This window comes from Sinocyclocheilus anshuiensis, unplaced genomic scaffold (assembly GCF_001515605.1).
Source record: "Sinocyclocheilus anshuiensis isolate Anshui unplaced genomic scaffold, SAMN03320099.WGS_v1.1 scaffold475, whole genome shotgun sequence".
NCBI lineage: Eukaryota > Metazoa > Chordata > Actinopteri > Cypriniformes > Cyprinidae > Sinocyclocheilus > Sinocyclocheilus anshuiensis.
The window spans coordinates 239778-259310 of NW_015549650.1; the positions used below are offsets into that span (position 1 = coordinate 239778).

Below are 19533 nucleotides of genomic sequence, written 5' to 3' on the forward strand. Positions count from 1 at the left end.
CAATATATGAATCCTGCATGTTCTGCGTGTCTGTGGAAATCAGGCGCGCACTGGTCATCGGGAGAACCGGGACAATTCCCGGTGGCCTGGCTGCCGATTTGGCCCGCTATTTTTATTTTTATTTTATCATTGTATAATTGCCTGCCGAATGTACTAAAGCGATTATTTCCGAATTCGCCATTCGATAATGAAATCTCTAATAAATCATGAATCGGTTAGTCGCGACTGGCAATGCTTAGGCTCGCGCGCTCTCCGCGCCTCCGCCAAATGGTTTGGATAAGAGTAATCAATGCGAGAGAGAGAATGGAGTGGACTGTGGAAGCGCACAGATGGAGCAGAGAAGCAACACTACTGTTCAGGGTTTCAAGTGCAGGTCAGTTTCATCTGTAAATATGCTATTGTAGTTTTAATGTTACAGTAGTAATTTAGCAGACAAATAATCATATTTTATAATAGGTTTAGGGGCAGCTAGGGCAGACAACAGCACAACCCTTACGAAAAGATGATTTTACTATAAATCCAAAGACAAATGGTTACTATTGTTAACCCATGGTAACCACAAATTAACCATGGTTTTTGCTACACTAACCATAGTTTAACCATGGAATTTGTAGTAAGAATAAATACAAATGGTAATCCATTTGCCAAAAAAACAAAAAAAACAACAACAACATGGTTACTGTACTTTTACTATAATAAAAGCATGGTTAATTTTTGTAAGGAAAAAACGACTCCTGTGTTCAGTATTAGGATTTTTCTATAGTGACGTGATGTACTAATTTTGACATGTAGGCAATTTAGAAAGTATAGTTTTGTTAAATCTTGAGTATTAAAAGTCACGAGAGAGATAGATATCAGGGCAAAATAAAGAGACTGCAAAGAAAAATGGAAGTGAAGGTGCAGTTCAGGCGAGAACTTTTAATTATTTTGCATGTCTCCAACCTAAGGATTTAATGTGAGGTCCATACAAAAAATAGGGTTGTCCATGTTTCAGAATTTGTTGTGGGTGTATGAGTGTGAGATTTCCCGACCTGAATTTTTTTCCCAGTCCACCCCTCGTGGAAATTAATAGCGCAGACATGCGGTTTCATTTACTACACATAGGCCTACTGAAGCCTCTGCAGCCTCAATATATGAGTGCATGAACACATAAACAATCTCTAGAACTGCTCTCTTCATGAGTCACTTCATGAGCATTTTACTTATTTTGAGAAAACTATCGTCATATAATATATAAAGAGACACCAATGTTTCAGGAGTTTAGTACACAGAATAGGACACGTTTATTAGATAACCATATTTGAGTTGATGTATATGCTTTTATTTATTATTATTTTTTAAGTTAACTATTCTCTCCAAACCATTGTTAGATGCAGTGTTCCCTGTAGTTATGCAAATATTTCTTATCTATTAACTATTTCTTATGATTTTAAATCTGCATTGAACTTCAAAAAGGCGGTACTACAGTCTGATTTTGTAGTGGATGTGTTCAAATTTGATCATCTTAAAGGGGTCATATGATGCGATTTCAAGTTTTCCTTTCTCTTTGGTAACCTATTACATTTCCAAAGTAACCTTCCCAACACTGGAAAATACCAATATTAAAGAGTCCTTCTAAAACACAATATACAAACTGAGCGTTAGCATGCTAATCAGCACATTCAGCGATGGGCGGCAACATGCCAAACAAATTACAATTCATACCCATAGTCAATTGAAAAAAAAAAGGATACAAAATATCAAACATAGAAAACACTTACATTGATTGAGCTTGAAACATTAAAGTTTCTCAATCCGGACTCTTCAGCATGGAGGGTAGCTTGGGAACAAGACCATGCTTCTTCCTAACCAAACAATACTACTCCCTCTACTACTACACCTGTGTTTATATTAGAGGAGGTGTCCTGCTTAGAGCCCCTAGAGGATGGTAGCATGGTGACAGAACTATGGGCTGTAACAACCATACATAATATTGTGAAACGATTCAGAGAATCCAGAGAAATCTCAGTCGTGTAGGGCAAGGCAGGAAACCTCATTTGAATGTGCATGACCTTTGAGCCCTCAGATGGCATTGCATAAGTAACCATCATGCTGTGTTGTTAAATATAGCCACATGGGCTCAGGAGTACTTTGGTAAACCATTGTTACTTAACACAGTCTGCCGCTGCATCAATAAATGCAACTTTAATCTCTGTTACTCTAGATGAAAGCAATACATCAATTCTATGCAGTGATGCCGCAGGGTTCTCTGGGCCAGAGCTCATCTCAGATAGTCAAAAAGACAGTGGAAATCTGTGCTGTGGTCAGATGAGTCCACATTTTAACTTGTTTCTGGGGAAAATGGACGTTGAGTTCTCAGTCCCAATGACCAAAGGGACCATCCAGACTTTCATCAGTGACAGATGCAAAAGCAAACATCTGTCATGGTATGGGGCTGCAGCAGAGCAAGCGGCATGGGTGACTGGAATATGTGCGAAGGTACTATTGACATGGAGGCATATATTGAAATTGTACAGAGACATATTCTGCCATCAAGATGACATCTTTCATGGGAAGTCCATGGTTATTAGATCAAGACAATGCCAGGTCTCGTCCTGCATGTGCTACATCAGCATGGTTTCGAAGACACAGAGCGAATGTGCTAGATCAGTCCAGATCTGTCTTCTATTGAAAATGTATGACCAGTCATGAAAAGGAGAATCAGACAATGACGATCAGAGATTGCAGAGCATCTGAAGTCTTGTATCAAGGGAGATTGGACAAAAATTTTGCTTTAAAACTTTAACAATTAGTGTACTCAATTCCCAAACAATTAAACATTATAATTAAAAGGAAGGTTGATGTGACAGTGTTAAACATGCCTTTGTCCCAACTTTTTTGGAGTGTGTTGCAGCCATCAAAATCAAAATGTGTTTATATTTACAAAATAAAATTAAGTTGGCCATGAAAACATTGGAATGTTTTTCTTTGTGATTTAGTCAATTAAATACAGGTTAAAGAGAATGAACAAATAACATATTCTTGATTTTATGGCATTTTATAAAACGTCCCAACGCTTCTGGAATTGGTGTTATATGTATTTATTTATTTATGTATTTATATATTTAGCTCGTTAGTTAGTTAGTTAGTTTGTTCATTCATTACATTTATGCATGTATGTATGTGTACACACCAAGTGCACCAAGTTAATGGATTTCTCAAATAACTTTAATTACACCTGTGTGCAATTACACCAGTGTGCAATCAGGTTATTATTTAATAAGTGGGACAGGCCTAGTTAACTAGATTATGTTTACTGTCACACAAGGAAAATTACCATTGTTTGGTGTGTGTTAAGAACATGAATAACCAACATAAATTTAAACTAGGGCAAAAATCTCTCGAAAACATCATCTAAAGAATCATAAAGGACTTTTCTGCTCCGGGCTGCCAAAAGCGTTTCAGCTATGACACAACTACTGTATGTATAAGAAGAAATATCATGCATGTTTGACCATTTCATGTAAGGTACACACTCAAACACACACTTACCTGCATTTCCCTTCAGTTAACTGAGAAAAAAATAAAGGGTTGGAAAAGAGCAAACTTAAACTTACAGACAGCAGACACTGCTGTGTTATTGAGGTATTGATTTCCCTTTGTTTATTTCTCTAACACTTCTGGGAGTAATACATTTCCTGTCTAAGAGGATGTCTGAGAGCTTTACAGTCATGTGACACAGGTGTGCCAATGTACTGAGTTATTCTAGCCTCACAGGCACAGCTATGGCATTTAACAAACAGGTCCGCTAGAGTTTCTTATGGATTACTGAAACATTGGCTGGTGAGCAGCCTCTAAGCCAAGTCTCTCCCATAACAGTCAGAAGCATTTTCAGTATTGATCCCATTTCAGTAGCATTAAAGAGAAACCCTGGCCAGTTTTTTAAATGGGATGAGCAGTATATTTTGACCACATAAATCTCGCTGCATATTTTTTGAGATGCCAAATCAATCAAAAAGACTCCAAAAGGGCAGTGAGTACTTATTCCTTATCGATGTCCAGTCTGGTGCTGTTGAATGTGATGGGCGGCTCTATGCGTGTTTATGTCGTAGAGTCATTGCAATGTTCTGACTATTGGTTTTGTTGCCCCATAGCCTGAATTTTATGCTTTATTTTGTAATTATGACATTTTTAAATATGTTTGTGAAAAGGCAGTTTATCGAATTTTGGATGATTGTTTGTTTTGCTTGTGGTAACTGACAAATGATCAATCTGGAAGCCCTAATGAGTCAAGCCAATGCAGGTGCATTGGCCAGTGGCGGGGTCTATATATGGATATAAGCTGCTGCTGAGTACCGTTACCTTTGAATGTTTCTCCTTTAGGACTGTGATTCCTTCATCCTGTTACCTGTCTGGGTAAAGTGGCTCTGGTTGAGACTAATTGCCCTCAGTCTTAAGATGCCGCACTGTAGGATCGCCCACATTCTTAGGGACAGCCCAGCTTCCCACACCTTCCTGCTCCGCCTGAGTGAGTGGAGCCAAGGAGAATAAAATTAAGTTGGCCATGAAAACATTGGAATGTTTTTCTTTGTGATTTAGTCAATTAAATACAGGTTAAAGAGAATGAACAAATAACATATTCTTGATTTTATGGCATTTTATAAAACGTCCCAACGCTTCTGGAATTGGTGTTATATGTATTTATTTATTTATGTATTTATATATTTAGCTCGTTAGTTAGTTAGTTAGTTTGTTCATTCATTACATTTATGCATGTATGTATGTGTACACACCAAGTGCACCAAGTTAATGGATTTCTCAAATAACTTTAATTACACCTGTGTGCAATTACACCAGTGTGCAATCAGGTTATTATTTAATAAGTGGGACAGGCCTAGTTAACTAGATTATGTTTACTGTCACACAAGGAAAATTACCATTGTTTGGTGTGTGTTAAGAACATGAATAACCAACATAAATTTAAACTAGGGCAAAAATCTCTCGAAAACATCATCTAAAGAATCATAAAGGACTTTTCTGCTCCGGGCTGCCAAAAGCGTTTCAGCTATGACACAACTACTGTATGTATAAGAAGAAATATCATGCATGTTTGACCATTTCATGTAAGGTACACACTCAAACACACACTTACCTGCATTTCCCTTCAGTTAACTGAGAAAAAAATAAAGGGTTGGAAAAGAGCAAACTTAAACTTACAGACAGCAGACACTGCTGTGTTATTGAGGTATTGATTTCCCTTTGTTTATTTCTCTAACACTTCTGGGAGTAATACATTTCCTGTCTAAGAGGATGTCTGAGAGCTTTACAGTCATGTGACACAGGTGTGCCAATGTACTGAGTTATTCTAGCCTCACAGGCACAGCTATGGCATTTAACAAACAGGTCCGCTAGAGTTTCTTATGGATTACTGAAACATTGGCTGGTGAGCAGCCTCTAAGCCAAGTCTCTCCCATAACAGTCAGAAGCATTTTCAGTATTGATCCCATTTCAGTAGCATTAAAGAGAAACCCTGGCCAGTTTTTTAAATGGGATGAGCAGTATATTTTGACCACATAAATCTCGCTGCATATTTTTTGAGATGCCAAATCAATCAAAAAGACTCCAAAAGGGCAGTGAGTACTTATTCCTTATCGATGTCCAGTCTGGTGCTGTTGAATGTGATGGGCGGCTCTATGCGTGTTTATGTCGTAGAGTCATTGCAATGTTCTGACTATTGGTTTTGTTGCCCCATAGCCTGAATTTTATGCTTTATTTTGTAATTATGACATTTTTAAATATGTTTGTGAAAAGGCAGTTTATCGAATTTTGGATGATTGTTTGTTTTGCTTGTGGTAACTGACAAATGATCAATCTGGAAGCCCTAATGAGTCAAGCCAATGCAGGTGCATTGGCCAGTGGCGGGGTCTATATATGGATATAAGCTGCTGCTGAGTACCGTTACCTTTGAATGTTTCTCCTTTAGGACTGTGATTCCTTCATCCTGTTACCTGTCTGGGTAAAGTGGCTCTGGTTGAGACTAATTGCCCTCAGTCTTAAGATGCCGCACTGTAGGATCGCCCACATTCTTAGGGACAGCCCAGCTTCCCACACCTTCCTGCTCCGCCTGAGTGAGTGGAGCCAAGGAGCCGAACATGAAGATTATTACAGTGTGGAGCTTCTGCTAGCAGAGGTCCTGCATACCCCTCACTCTAGTGATCTAGTGTTTTTGCCTGTGCAGTACACTCAAGGCAATCTCCGACCTTGAATTCAAGTGCATTAAATTATTTTTTTCCCCATAACTTTCTTCTGCTTTTGGTGGATCAGAAGAAGGTTATGATGCCAACTCTCTTGTCCAAGGTAGAAGAGTCAAGTGAGCCAAGCCGGCTTGTCGTTTCACATTCGTTCTCCAACTGTTTCAGCCAAAGCTCCTCAAGCACATGGGCAAAAACAATGCTAATACCAAGCTCTTTAGAGAGCTGCATAGTCAAGTCACTTTTATTGTATAGCGCTTTATACGATACAGATTTTGTCAAAGCAGCTTTACAGTTGCACACAGGAAAATAGTTTGTCAATAATGCAAGAGGACAATAACAAACAGTACTTTTTTCAAGTTAAAAGTGTGACAGACTTGGCTTTACATGCTACAAATGTTACTGTCCAATCCATCAGCCATACAGAACAGCAGCAGAACTCCTGATGCAATCCTCCTGTGAAGAGGAACTCACAGCCAATCAACTGGGACCAGCCCCAAAAGATCATGTCTAGAGCTTTTTCAATGCAATGCTTTCCCTCTCTGCCATTACAATTTGCTGACGTGGGGAGAATGAGTTAAATGCTCTGTGTTCAATAAAGTTTGTCCAATGTGCTTAAAATTCCAATCATGCCAGAACATGGGAAGCCCTCCCAGGTAAACCAATTTCCAAGGTGGCTGCCTCACTTCAATGGTGGTTGATCCTCCATGGTTCACCTGCAGGACCTGTCTATGTAGTGCTTATATTTTTTCAATATACAGCAATATATGCATTGACAATGCATGGCTATGTATTGATACATACAAATATATTTAGAAATTAAGACGAAAATACATATAAAATACATCTAATATTCATAAAGTTTGATCCTTTATTGAGTACATATATTGCACATACATGTTCCCATATAAATGTGAATGTATGTACACACACACACACACACACACATATATATATATATATATATATACACACATTCACGGAATAAGTTACAGAAGATTTCTAGTTCCCAGCATGCTTTGCTTCTGACTGTTAAAGGAGAGTAAAACATTTAAAATGAAGTGTAATTTCACATGTTTTGGCTCAATATTATTATAGGGGGAGATCTGTTATTGTTTATTGTTGTAATATTTTGAAATTCAAAAAGGTTTCTGGTATGTGTACGTTTGTTTGGTTACCATTGTGCTGAAGGGTAGAGCCTGTGGTTAGGATCACAACTGGCCAAACACCATTAACCCTATATGTTACTTTTTAAAAAAAGAAATGGCTGTGCACTTTTAAGCACAGTGTCAATCTCTTCACTAATTGCTTTAGTATGAGCAGGTGTGCTTATGCTATTGTAAACTAGCTATATTTTAAAATATGAAACACGTATATTATAAATGATTGTTAAATATAAGAAATATATTCCCATATGTGTATATACTGCATGAGTGAATATATGTTTAATATATTTATACACATACAGTACCATATCTTGTCACATGGACCTCTATATATTATAAAGTGTGTTACTGAATATAAAATTACATACATTGTGATATATAAATAAATATATTGTGTCATATTTTTCAATATATGTAAGCGGCAATTCCTATATTACACTGAACAAAATTATAAATGCAACACTTTTGTTTTTGCATAATTTTGTTCAGTGTATATAAGGAAATATGTTTGTGGGCTTGGGTGCTCAATGCAATGGCTGTCAAGGTTTTGGCTCTAGGACGGGTGCCAGACAAGCATGGCTAATCAATCACTTACAGCTGCTCATGGTGTGTTGGCTCTGAGAGTTTTTCACAGAGATGTGCAGAACTGCTATGTTGTCATTAAAGCAGACAAGACGGAGGTAGTAGAGTACATATGTCATCAAGGGGGGTCAGATCATAGCTCCAGTATGGTGCCTCCTCCTTTGGAACGATCAACACCTTCTAACATTATGAGCAATGCACACGCATAGCCGTTTGAATTGTGCCATGGACTTGGGGAATGAAGATGCATTCTTAGACAATGTTTAGGAAATGGGAGGTTTTCAGCAAAGTGAACATGGACCTGTTTACCTCGTCACTGTCCCTTGTATTACTGAATCACCTCCCTGTGGATGGAAGCACTTGCTTACAAATGGATGGCACCGTATCCAAAGTTAGGGCTTTTTCACCTGATCATATGTATAAGATCATGGGGAATCGAGAGAGTTTTACTTTGTGGGTCTAATTGTCTAATTGTCAAATTGTGTATCACTTCAGGACATAAGCTTTGGCAGCAGGCTGGTCCTCACTGAATACTTTTACCAGGTTTTACAACTTGGATGTTTCATCTGTCACTTCACAGGTGTTTTCTGTGCAAGAGAATTAATCAGATTCAGCACTGGCCATTGTAATCTCATCTTCCCAATGCCAGTTGTAAAGTGCTTGTGCAACCTCCCTGGTTTGTACTGTTCTATAGTACCATATTATATGTGTATATTTTGGTATATGCTGCCCACAGAGGCTAGTTCAGATCTTACAAAAGTAATGCGGTGTTGTGGTCACTGTTTGTCATAGTGTTAGCTGCTGACACAATTTAGAGTGAACTGCAATCGAAAGGGAATGTCTCTAGTTATGCATGTAACCTCGGTTCTCAGAGGTATAGGGAATGAGACACTGTGCAGCTGGCCAATTTACTGTGCTTGAACTTCAGACCCTCATAGCTTCAGACCCTCATTGCGTCCCTCATAGCGATCACTGGGAAAACAGCTCTGTTTTTTTGCTGTTCCATAAGTGCCACCTACTTTCTGAGAGTGGATTTACATTTTACATGCCCTGTCTGCCATTTTTGTTCAGACCAATGTGAAAATTAAATGTAATTTTTATTTGCAAAAAAAAAACAAAAAAAAAAAAAACAGCTTGATGGAAAATAAGCAAATTTGTATTTTAAAAATCAAAACAATTTGGATAATACAGTATCTGCAGTGGTGTATGAAGTACTTGAAAGCCACACTTGAGTAAAAGTACAGATATCTCACCAGAAAATGATTTTGGTAGAAGTTAAAGTCACCGTTAAGAATATTACTTGAGTTAAAGTTTTAAAGTATGTGATGTTTATTGTACTTAAGTATGACAATTTTTTTTTAATTATTCAAAACTGATTTAACAATAAAATCAAAATCGGTAAAAATCAAACTCCCATGCGTCACTCCGTTTCCCGATAAACAGGGGGCAAACCTAATGCCACGACATGAAAGTGAAATCTTGAAGAATTGTGGGATGTTGAGACCATCAACAAAGCAATTTTGTCTTTTGAGTACTTTTGAGGTGTTTGAGTGAGCTATTTAAATATAATACTGCAGATAATTAGATTATGATCCACAAATCGATGTAAAGACATTCACAAAAATTAAACAAATTCACAAATAAGTGGAATGAGATCCATAAGTATATGTTAGGGGTTTCACAAAAATGTATTCAATTTGAAGGTAAATAAAAGATGATATGCAGAATATTTACAAATATGTTATTATGTCACACCACTCTGCCTGTAATTTATTTGTGGATCACGTCCTGTACATTTGCAGGTGGCTTCCTGTGCATTTTTGGATCACAGCACACATTTGTGAATTTTGAAATATTTCTAGAATCACAATGTGTGCACAAATCCACACTTAATACACAGTCTACTCAAGGTAATCAGATAACGGCCACATTGGCCAATTGTAGTCAGAAGTAGAATGGGAAATCCGGTTTACTGCTAATGTTTAGAGATCATCTTCTGATTAAACCTACTGATTACTTTGACTTCTGCAAAGCAATTTCCAGAGCAAGGGCTTTACGGACAGACACCGGAAGACCTGTCATGTCAAGTTTTGTCAGTTAGAAGGACAAAAGAAAAACTCAGGGTGTCTCTTTTGTCAGTGTCAAACTCTGCATAAAAGTAAATTGACTTGAGTGCATTACAGTGATTTTACCATGCTTAAAGAGTGCTGTAGATCACTATAAGTTACTTTGAAAATGATTTCAATATATTATCTAAATATGTTATCTACGTATCTATCTCTATCTATCTATCTATCTATCTATCTATCTATTCCTGCCATTATCATTATAGTGGAGTGGAGTGGAGTCTATTTTCTGTAGAAAATAATATTTTCTTACTGGATTCTATTTATTTATTATTATTATTTTAAGTTTTATACAGCTTTATGATTACATTTATCATTCTTGGTGGCTTTATGCTTTCTTTATGCATCAACATTACCACATTGACCAAAAACTATCCCATTGATACTGTTCAAATGCATTAAACATTTTTTGATGCCAAATATAAACCTCACAGATTTTTTTAAGGAATCATGGTGAGGTTTTTGAAAGAACATCTAGTCTGAATCTGCAGTTCAAAGGATTATTATTTTTATTTTTTTTCACTCCCCTCTGTCAGTGCTGCTCATAATGTTGTCTGTGGACTTCATTTTCTGCAGTTATTGCCAGCAGTCATCAAAGTGGGACTGCTCTCTTGACCTCTCTGACTCTGTTGCCAGAGCTTGGCAATACATTTGGCTACACCTTGTGAATAAAATAAAGGCCATTATCTTTGAAGACCTTAGATCTCTTCAGCTGCTCAACACAATATTTATGTATGACTTCCCTAAACCCAGCATCATAATTTATCACATTTCATCAAATCTAAATACATCAACAACAACAACAATACTATTACTACTACTACTACTAAATGTACTTCATATATCGTTTGTATTGTAGTATGTAAAATATAATAGGTAACACTTTACTTGAAGGGGTGTGCATAAGACTGACATGGCACCTTCATAATCATGACATGACACATGTCATATAAATAGACTAATAAAATATCATATTATTATTGTTGTTGATGCTGTTTTTTTCCTTTTCTTTGGCAGTTTTGCAAATTATAGTTACAAAAATTATGTTACAGCATATTATTGCAGTTTACATGTAAATAACTTTTTCATTCTCTAATTCTTTAGAAAACCATCTATGCACGGTTGCTTTAAAGAAATTTGAGACCTATTACCTATAATGATTATCATGAACTTTTCAACGTATGTATATGATATAGATGAACCATATACAAACTTGCGCATAGAAACCTGAACACTGCACATTGTAAAATGGTGTTCAACCCAACAATTGACTTGAGCGTTCAAGCAGAAACTGTCAAGGGTCTGAACGTGTCCGTAAATGTGTAAAATCCACCTCCTAATGCTTCTGAAGATTCTTTGGGATCAAACTTGCACAGTCAAGTTTATTTTGACATCTTTACTCTGTCAGATTTAATTAAAGCAAAGTTGATTCTTGTCCCTTATTGTTTGAAAATTCATCTTATTTATTCATCTTTTTTTAAATAATTATATTTAACACATTTAGCTGTTGTTCTCCCAATGTTTCAGCTTTAGTTTCATCTGCACCGGCAGTCTTATTCTGTATGTGTTTTTTTTTTTTTTTTTGCCTGCCTGCCTGCCTCTTGTAAAGCACACTCATTTTGCTTTCTTACTCCTTTGCCACTTCAGCTCAACCTGGTTTTCATGCACTGTTGAACTCTACTTTCTTGAAAAGAAATGAGGGCTTCACGCAGCAGCCTGCGTCAAGTGCAAGTCACTGCCGTTTTGTGCCAGACAGGCTTTACTTCACTTATTGCATTCAGCACCACCAAGCCCCTGTCAGCTCAATGTTTGGAACATAGGCCTGCCTCTTGTTTGTAATCAGCTCATTTTGTTGATTTTATTTCCCCACAAAATTAATTGAGCTTTGGCGATTACATCAGTAAGTATGTAAATAAATAAAGGTGCATCTCACAGAATCACCCCTGAATCAACAAAAGGAAATCAAAATTATATTTTGCATACAAATTAAGCTGAAAATAAGCTTTGTTTTCTTCAAGAAATGTGACCTGGACATGTTCTTGAGAGGTTTCATGAGATTCACTCACATTCATGCTACACAGAGAATATCTCAGACTCCTCTCAGATCTCAGTGCCAAAAACAAAATAGTCTCCTCATCAAGGAGATGAAGCTCTGATTTGGGATGGAATATTAAATTATACACTAATGACTGGGCTGTAGCTGTCATCATTAATGCTTGTTAAGGATATGAATGATTATTGTCAAAACTGTGTAGCTTTGATTGGATTTAGTTTTGTATTTGATTTGTGACCATTTTTCCTTCCTTTCGAATTTTGGATTTAATATTTCAGATAAATATCCTCTGCAGTCATTTTGTTTGAATGTTTGGCAATCAAAAGGACAAAATAATCAGAAAAACAAAGCTAAAAGATGAAGAAATATCGCTCCAGGACTGTAGCTGTGCCCTAGTAGTGCATCACACGTGTGTTTCAAACCATTACTGTCACGGCTTCAAACTAACCCTTGCATGATAATTCCTTAAAATGAACACACACACGATAAGGAACATAAAGTTTACACACTTTGCATTTTACAAGGTGAAGGTGAAGTTTTAATAGGCACCCTGGAATATGAAAAAAATAACCCTTATGGAAACAGCAGCAGGTCAAAAACACAAGAAATCCTAATGACATCAAAGCTTGTGTTGAGGAAAACAAGGCAATACAATAATATATTTAGATTTTATTTTACCAGTGACTTCTCCATGTGTACTAAAGTGAGATGTTGATCATCCATATGTCAAGATGCTTTTTAGAAAGAAGCAGAAAAGCCACTGGGTGTCCACGTCTCATAAAAGAAGTATAGCGGCACACTGCAGGGAATTGAAATATTGAAATGGAAATGCAGTTCAGCTGACAAGAAGCATAATTAGGAGATGCAAATTCACTCAAGTCTGCATAGTACATTTAATTAACTATTCTGTTCATCTCTGGCATGATTATCTGGAATAATAGAATGAGGAATATGGATAAAATCATTTGGCATGCTAAAAAGAATATAAGTATATAAGTAACAAAAATATCAAACTTTGATATTAAATTCCCACAATCAGAAGTTCAGAAGTAATGGTTTGGAATGTAAATGGAGTATGACTTTACCAAAAAAAAAAAAAATAAATGTTATTTTATTTTATTAAATCTCCCATTTAAATTAAATAAATTGGAATTGTTGTGTTTCCCAAAAATGTTAATTAGTTCTCCAATACGATATAAAGGATATTTTGGGAAGGTTACAATAAGAATAGGGAATGTTTAAATAATTGCATTTGAATTGTTTATGTGAAACTACATCTATGTTCAACTTAAGGTTTTTTTTTTTTTTTTTTGGTAACCCTTATCTGAGCAAAACTGTTCTTATTTATTCCATGCAATTTTGTAATGAAACTCAGATTTTAGAGTTGAATTTAATTGCTTTTTTGTTCTATGAAATGAATATCTTGTTTCTTTTCAGGCTGACTGGAATGAATTTGCCATCCCCTGTCATCAGTAGCAAGAATTGGCTGCGGCTTCACTTCACATCTGACAGCAACCATCGGAGGAAAGGATTTAGTGCCCAGTATCAAGGTAAGGGGTCAGTGTGTGTAGGACACTGGAGGAGAGGAGGGCTCATCATTGGCAGATGTGGGACAGTTGGCAGTGAAAGACAACACATCCCTTGGCGTGTCCTGCTGTAGCTAAAAATGACATCTTGGCTTCTCTAAGTGTACAGACACATTGCTGGAATGATGATTAGAGCATCGCACTGAACCCCTCCACCCCCCACCCCCTACCCCTTTTTAAATTGAGAAATCAGTCACAACAGTAGTGAGGGAATTCATGGTTCTAACGTGAATAACGCAAGATGAGGCGCTTTAAATCATTTTCATGATATGCATTTATGATCGTGTTTTCTATTTGCATAATAAGCGAGGGATGCCGTGAATCTCAGGGGATTTGTTAAATTTGTTACATTTTAGAGCACTGGCTATAAATGCACTTTCTTTTATATGACAAAAATATATGCACAGTTGAAGTATTGCAATTTGTGTAGACTACAAATTATGTGCATGCTTAGAATGGATTGAAAATGGCCACAGCCTTGGTGCATGAATAGGTGAGAATGGGAACGGTTGTAACACCGTCAGTTTAACCACTTAGAAATAGCTAGAGCTGAACATGAGCACCTTTTTCTGAGGTGACAGTAAAAAGTCTCTCTCTCTCTCTTTTTTTACAAACATGAGGATTAAAAAAAAAAATCACACCTGGGTTATAATTTAATTTGTGATCAGTTTAATCCATATTAAATGACAAAATGTGTATCATCTGAATTTGCTTAAGTTTAATACAATGTTGACTTTTACATGTTAAATGTGAATATACTTTAAAATATTTATGGCTTTTAAGATTTTAAGAAATTAAGAAAAAATTTTACATCAATTTGGATCAATGTAAATCCTCAGAAGAATGTAAATCCTATGCTTGGCATGGCTTATTTTAGTATTACCTCAATTGTATTGTATCTATTTGATTTTATTGAAATAATCATATTTTTAAAATGCATTTATTCAGAATGCGTAGAATATGCATAAATCTGTTCATTGTGAAAATAACTAAATGTATTCAGTTTAAAAGTATGAACATAGTTAAAATATGACTAGCTGTGGAACAAGCAACATTCGATTATTAAAAATGTATGTGATTGAAACAAGTTGGTTTTATTGATGACAATTATGTAAACCTGATTATTATGAACTTAAAACACATTCTGTTTATTAATACTGTAACATACATCTTACATGTTTCTTACTCGTTTCATTTATGTACTGTATGACTGATAAATATGATCACATTAAGTTAAAATTGTACATTTAATTTGTTTGTGTTAACACTATGTAATCCAAATGGATGGAAATTTTATATGCAAATCAAATGCATAAATCTTAAATTTAGGCCTAAATATTTTTGGAATGTATAATGCCTGACCAGACTAGCAAGGTTGAAGCACTGTACCAGTTCTGGACATGCGCGTACACACAGTACTACTGTACTAATCACCGTGTGTGTTTATACAGTTTAGAGATAATAGATTAAGTAATAGATTTATGAAATGTTTGGTATAAAATTTTAATATTTATCTCCGACCAATAACAATTTTTAGTTCAGTTACAGAAAATATGCTTTCTGATTCTGTGGTGGTTTGAGGGAATAGTAAAGGTCGCTTTCCTGAAATACAATTAAAAGGATAATTTCTAACAACAAACAATTGTTATTTTGCCACATTGATTTCTCATTTATTGTGTCTATCATATTTACTAAAATAAAAACACCTTGTATTAAAGCCCACTGATGGGGCGGATGAATCCGTGTATCATTCGATCATTCGTTTTTTGATTTAATATTGAAAGTAGAAAAATTAGAAAACGGCTCCTTTTTCGTTTTTTTCCGAAAAAAAAAAAAACGAGAATTCAGTTTAAGTTATCATTTTTCGTTCATGGGTGGAAAAATGAACAAACAGCTTGAATATTCGATTTCTACACGTGGGCGGGAATTAAACGCCCCTTTCTGCTGATTGGTCAGCCGAAGATCAAACCGTGCCATCATCAGTTCTTCTGCAGTATCACGCAGCAGAATAATAGTCCTCCACTGCTGCAGTTGTATGGATTCTTAACGCATGGGTTATTAATCCGTACAACTGGAGCAGTGGAGGACTATTATTCTGCTGCCTGATACTGTGGAAGAACTGATGATGGCACGGTTTGATCTTCGGCTGACCAATCAGCAGAAAGGGGCGTTTAATTCCCACCCACATGTAGAAATCGATTATTCAAGCTGTTTATTAATTTTTCCACCCATGAACGAAAAATGAAAATTTAAGCTGAATTCTCCTTTTTCGTTTTTTGGAAAAAAAAACAAAAAAAACGAAAAAGGAGCCGTTTTCTAATTTTTCTACTTTCAATATTAAATCAAAAAACGAATGATCAAATGATACACGGATTCGGATGTCATACAGAGACCAAAATTATGCAAGGTGAATTTATTTCATGATTCCTGCCTAGGTCGTAATTGGCATCCTACATGACATAATTACAGGACGGAATTCAGAAATGCTTTAAAATCTAAATTGGCTCCAGATGATGCAAATATTGGTAGGGTGTCCAATAATTGCATGCCGGAATGATAGTTGTGTGTCGGATAACAAAGTGTGCCCATCATTGAAGATCTACCTCTGCTAAATATGAAAATACCTCTGCCCATCAGGACTAATTTTGATGGCCCATGCAAGACTGATTCATAGAGGATTGCTCGTATTCAATGAGGTGTTGGCACTCTTGGGTACTCGACAGGTTTTGCTAACTGTATAAATGGATTGTGATTTCCACTTCCACACACTTCACCTCTACCCTCTCCCAACAGTGAAGAAGGCCATCGAGCTGAAATCTAGAGGGGTGAAAATGCTCCCGAGCAAGGATACAAGTCACAAAAATGCAGTCTGTAAGTACACTTCTAACAGACCCCCACTTAAACCTACGCAATCATAAAACAAGAGAAGACATCAGTTCATCAAGTAGAAATGACCTAATATGCTGCTTTCACTGCAGACCATGAGGTCTAGACAAGATAGGTAAAATGTCTAAAGTTCTCACTGCTTTTTAGTATGTTAGTGAATTAGCTCATGTGAGAGCAATACGTACCTGAAGCAATGTAATAAAAATGCAGCAATAAGTGCCTGTACCAACGTAATAAAAATGTGGCCACGGTCACGTATTGAAACTTTGCCGCTTATCAGTGTTGAAGAACTGTTGCCACAAGCACGTATTTTCAATGAACTTGGGCTGCATTTTATATCATGAGTCTTGTATCATAGTCTTTGTCACAATACAGTTTATTGGTTTATTTTTATTATATACTTTTTTAGTCAATTAATATAACTTGATACTTGTACACAAACCAGCAGATTGTTCTAACTCTAAATTCTGATTAGATGAGCCAAAATCCAGCCTGTTATAAAATATGCAGTATAATCCACACAACTGTGATGGCACCTCTGCTAAATTCTGTTGCGCCACTTTGCATCACGCCATTTACTAATAAGTTCTTCCTCATCTTGACTGGTTTGAGAAGTGTCTTGCTCTTGCTCTATTACTCATTGTATAGCAAAATCTCTACTGTTGCACACATATCATGCCACCCTGCCCTAGCATAGACTTTAGTACATCGCTTCCTGCAAATACTTGATCCTGATAGGTCAATTTCAGCATTACACTTTAAGATGTTTTTGTACAATGATCCTAAACTGTGTCATTGTCAATTTTCTTACATAATTGTGGTAGTTTACTATTGGTTTGATAAAACTGTATGGCAGGCACCACACTTTTCAAAATCAAAAAGTTCTGTTTTATACTTTTGGCTAACGGAATGCTAATATGTGGAAAAAGCACAACTGTGCCTCTGATAAAAAAATAGAATCTATAGATTGTTAATGTATAAACTATCTTGAACTGTTCCATTCTCTTCACACAACTGTATTCTCCTCAGTCATATCGTGGCCTTGCTTGTTTTCATTATGAGTTTAATAAAGATGCCCTTGATGATATTCTTAATAGGATGGAGGAAGCCATGCAAAGTTATGCTGTATGCATGATTTCGCCCATTCTGCGCTTCGTTGAACAAGTTCCGTGGCAATTAATATTACAAAAGCTGCTGACTGACTCCGTGAAGTACACCACTTCAGCTGAGCTTCTGTAAAATTTACACAGTGTGTGCATGATGACAATAGCTTGTTTATGGACACTCAGTCAGTCATTACATGCAACATGAGAGAGGTTGCCTAGGGTTTTCATGACAAACAGCATAGTTCACTCATAGTAGATGAAGAGATTGTCATTTTACTGAAACAAACCACACAATTTCACATCACAAACATGCAATGTAACTTTTATAGTGTACAGTAAGTGCATTTGTGCACATCTAGTCTTACTCTTACGTAGCCAGACTTTAGACTATGAGCATACACACTCTGGTCCACTTTGACATGATGGACTCACCACAGCTTGATGGTTTTCACTTGTAGGGCCGGATTTATCTGAAAAAGATGATAACATGATGTCATGGGAAGTTTCGGTGATTGGTGTGATAAGTGCTTATTGTTTCAACATTGCATACTGGCAGACTTTAAAAAAAAAACAAAAAAAACTTTGTGCCCTCCCGGAAAAATCCATAGCATTAGCCAGTCCCATTGAAACTGATGATTTCAGCATTTTCCATTGATTTCAAGTTATAAATAATAAAAATATACTGTAATACTGTGCACATTTTTAGTTAACGAACTACGTATCCAATAAAGCTTTGCAAATAGTTTGATTATACTGCCGTTCAAAAGTTTGGGATCAGTAAGATTTGTAATGTTCCCCTTCAGGAACTCGAGCTGCGTCGAAACGCTACGGGAACGCCTCCAGCGTGACCACGCTCTGAATCATATGTGTAATCAGTCCAATGGATGGGCGAGACGTCACGGGCGGGGTGACATAGCGACCAGGAAGTATAAAAGCACGTGCGGTGAAACCAGCGTCGGCTTTCTGTCATTAAGCAAGTGCTCTGTGTGTGTCAGTCTTATTTGGTGTTGTCTGTCCATTATCATTCTTTATTTTACCAATACGAGTGTAGACAAACATACGGCGAGAGCTGGCAGTATATTAGGCTGTGTGTTCTTCCCTGCCCGCGCTACATTTCGGGTGGGGATACACACAGTTTGTGTGTTGTCTGCTAAAAGTGGGAGCAAAACACGCAGAGTCCGCTGACTGCCCGCATTGAGAGCGTTTGTCACTGCGTATCCTTGCTCTCCGAGGGCTCTCTTTGAGGACGGAGTCTTCACCGGCGTTTCTCGCGGCACCGGCCCCGCTTTCGCCGAGACGGAGCGGCGGCTGTGCTCGTGGGTTTCGCATATGGATCCAGTGGAGGGAATGTAGACGGGCGAGTCCCTATCTTCTTCCTTAACCACCAGATCCAGCGCCCGCTCTCGGGGTTCGGAAGCCCTCCCGCGCTGCAGTTCTTCCCCCTCTGAGAGAGAGCTTGCTGATGCGGCCATCTTTCTCTGAGGAGATTGATGTTGTTGGTGTGACTGAGCGGCTCGCTTATATTACATCATTCGGTTTTTGATGTGAATCTTACTCACCAGACCGTATTTACTCCTCTGGTTGTTTGACTGCATTTAATTCTGAGGAATAAAATGAAGTATTTATCTGACTATGAGAAGTTAGATATACAGGGGCACTTGGGATAAAAAAATAAAAATAAAATAAATTTTCTCAAGTGAGAGCACGAGTTTACCTCTCTTCCTCTGAGGAGGTTGAGGCGGTCAGCAGGGGCTGCTGGGCGGGAGCAGTCCCAACCTACCGTGTTCCAGCTCCTCAT

The 19533-nt window shown here is 37.0% G+C and overlaps 1 protein-coding gene across 1 annotated transcript in view; it reads left to right on the plus strand.

Annotated features, from left to right (window-relative positions):
- LOC107660234 (CUB and sushi domain-containing protein 1-like) overlaps positions 1-19533 on the plus strand; it is a 411890-nt gene that overhangs the window by 186578 nt on the left and 205779 nt on the right. The window contains exons 6-7 of the mRNA XM_016449502.1: positions 13595-13707; positions 16537-16614. Of these exons, the coding sequence (XP_016304988.1) occupies positions 13595-13707; positions 16537-16614 (191 nt within the window). The remainder of the gene's footprint in view (positions 1-13594; positions 13708-16536; positions 16615-19533) is intronic.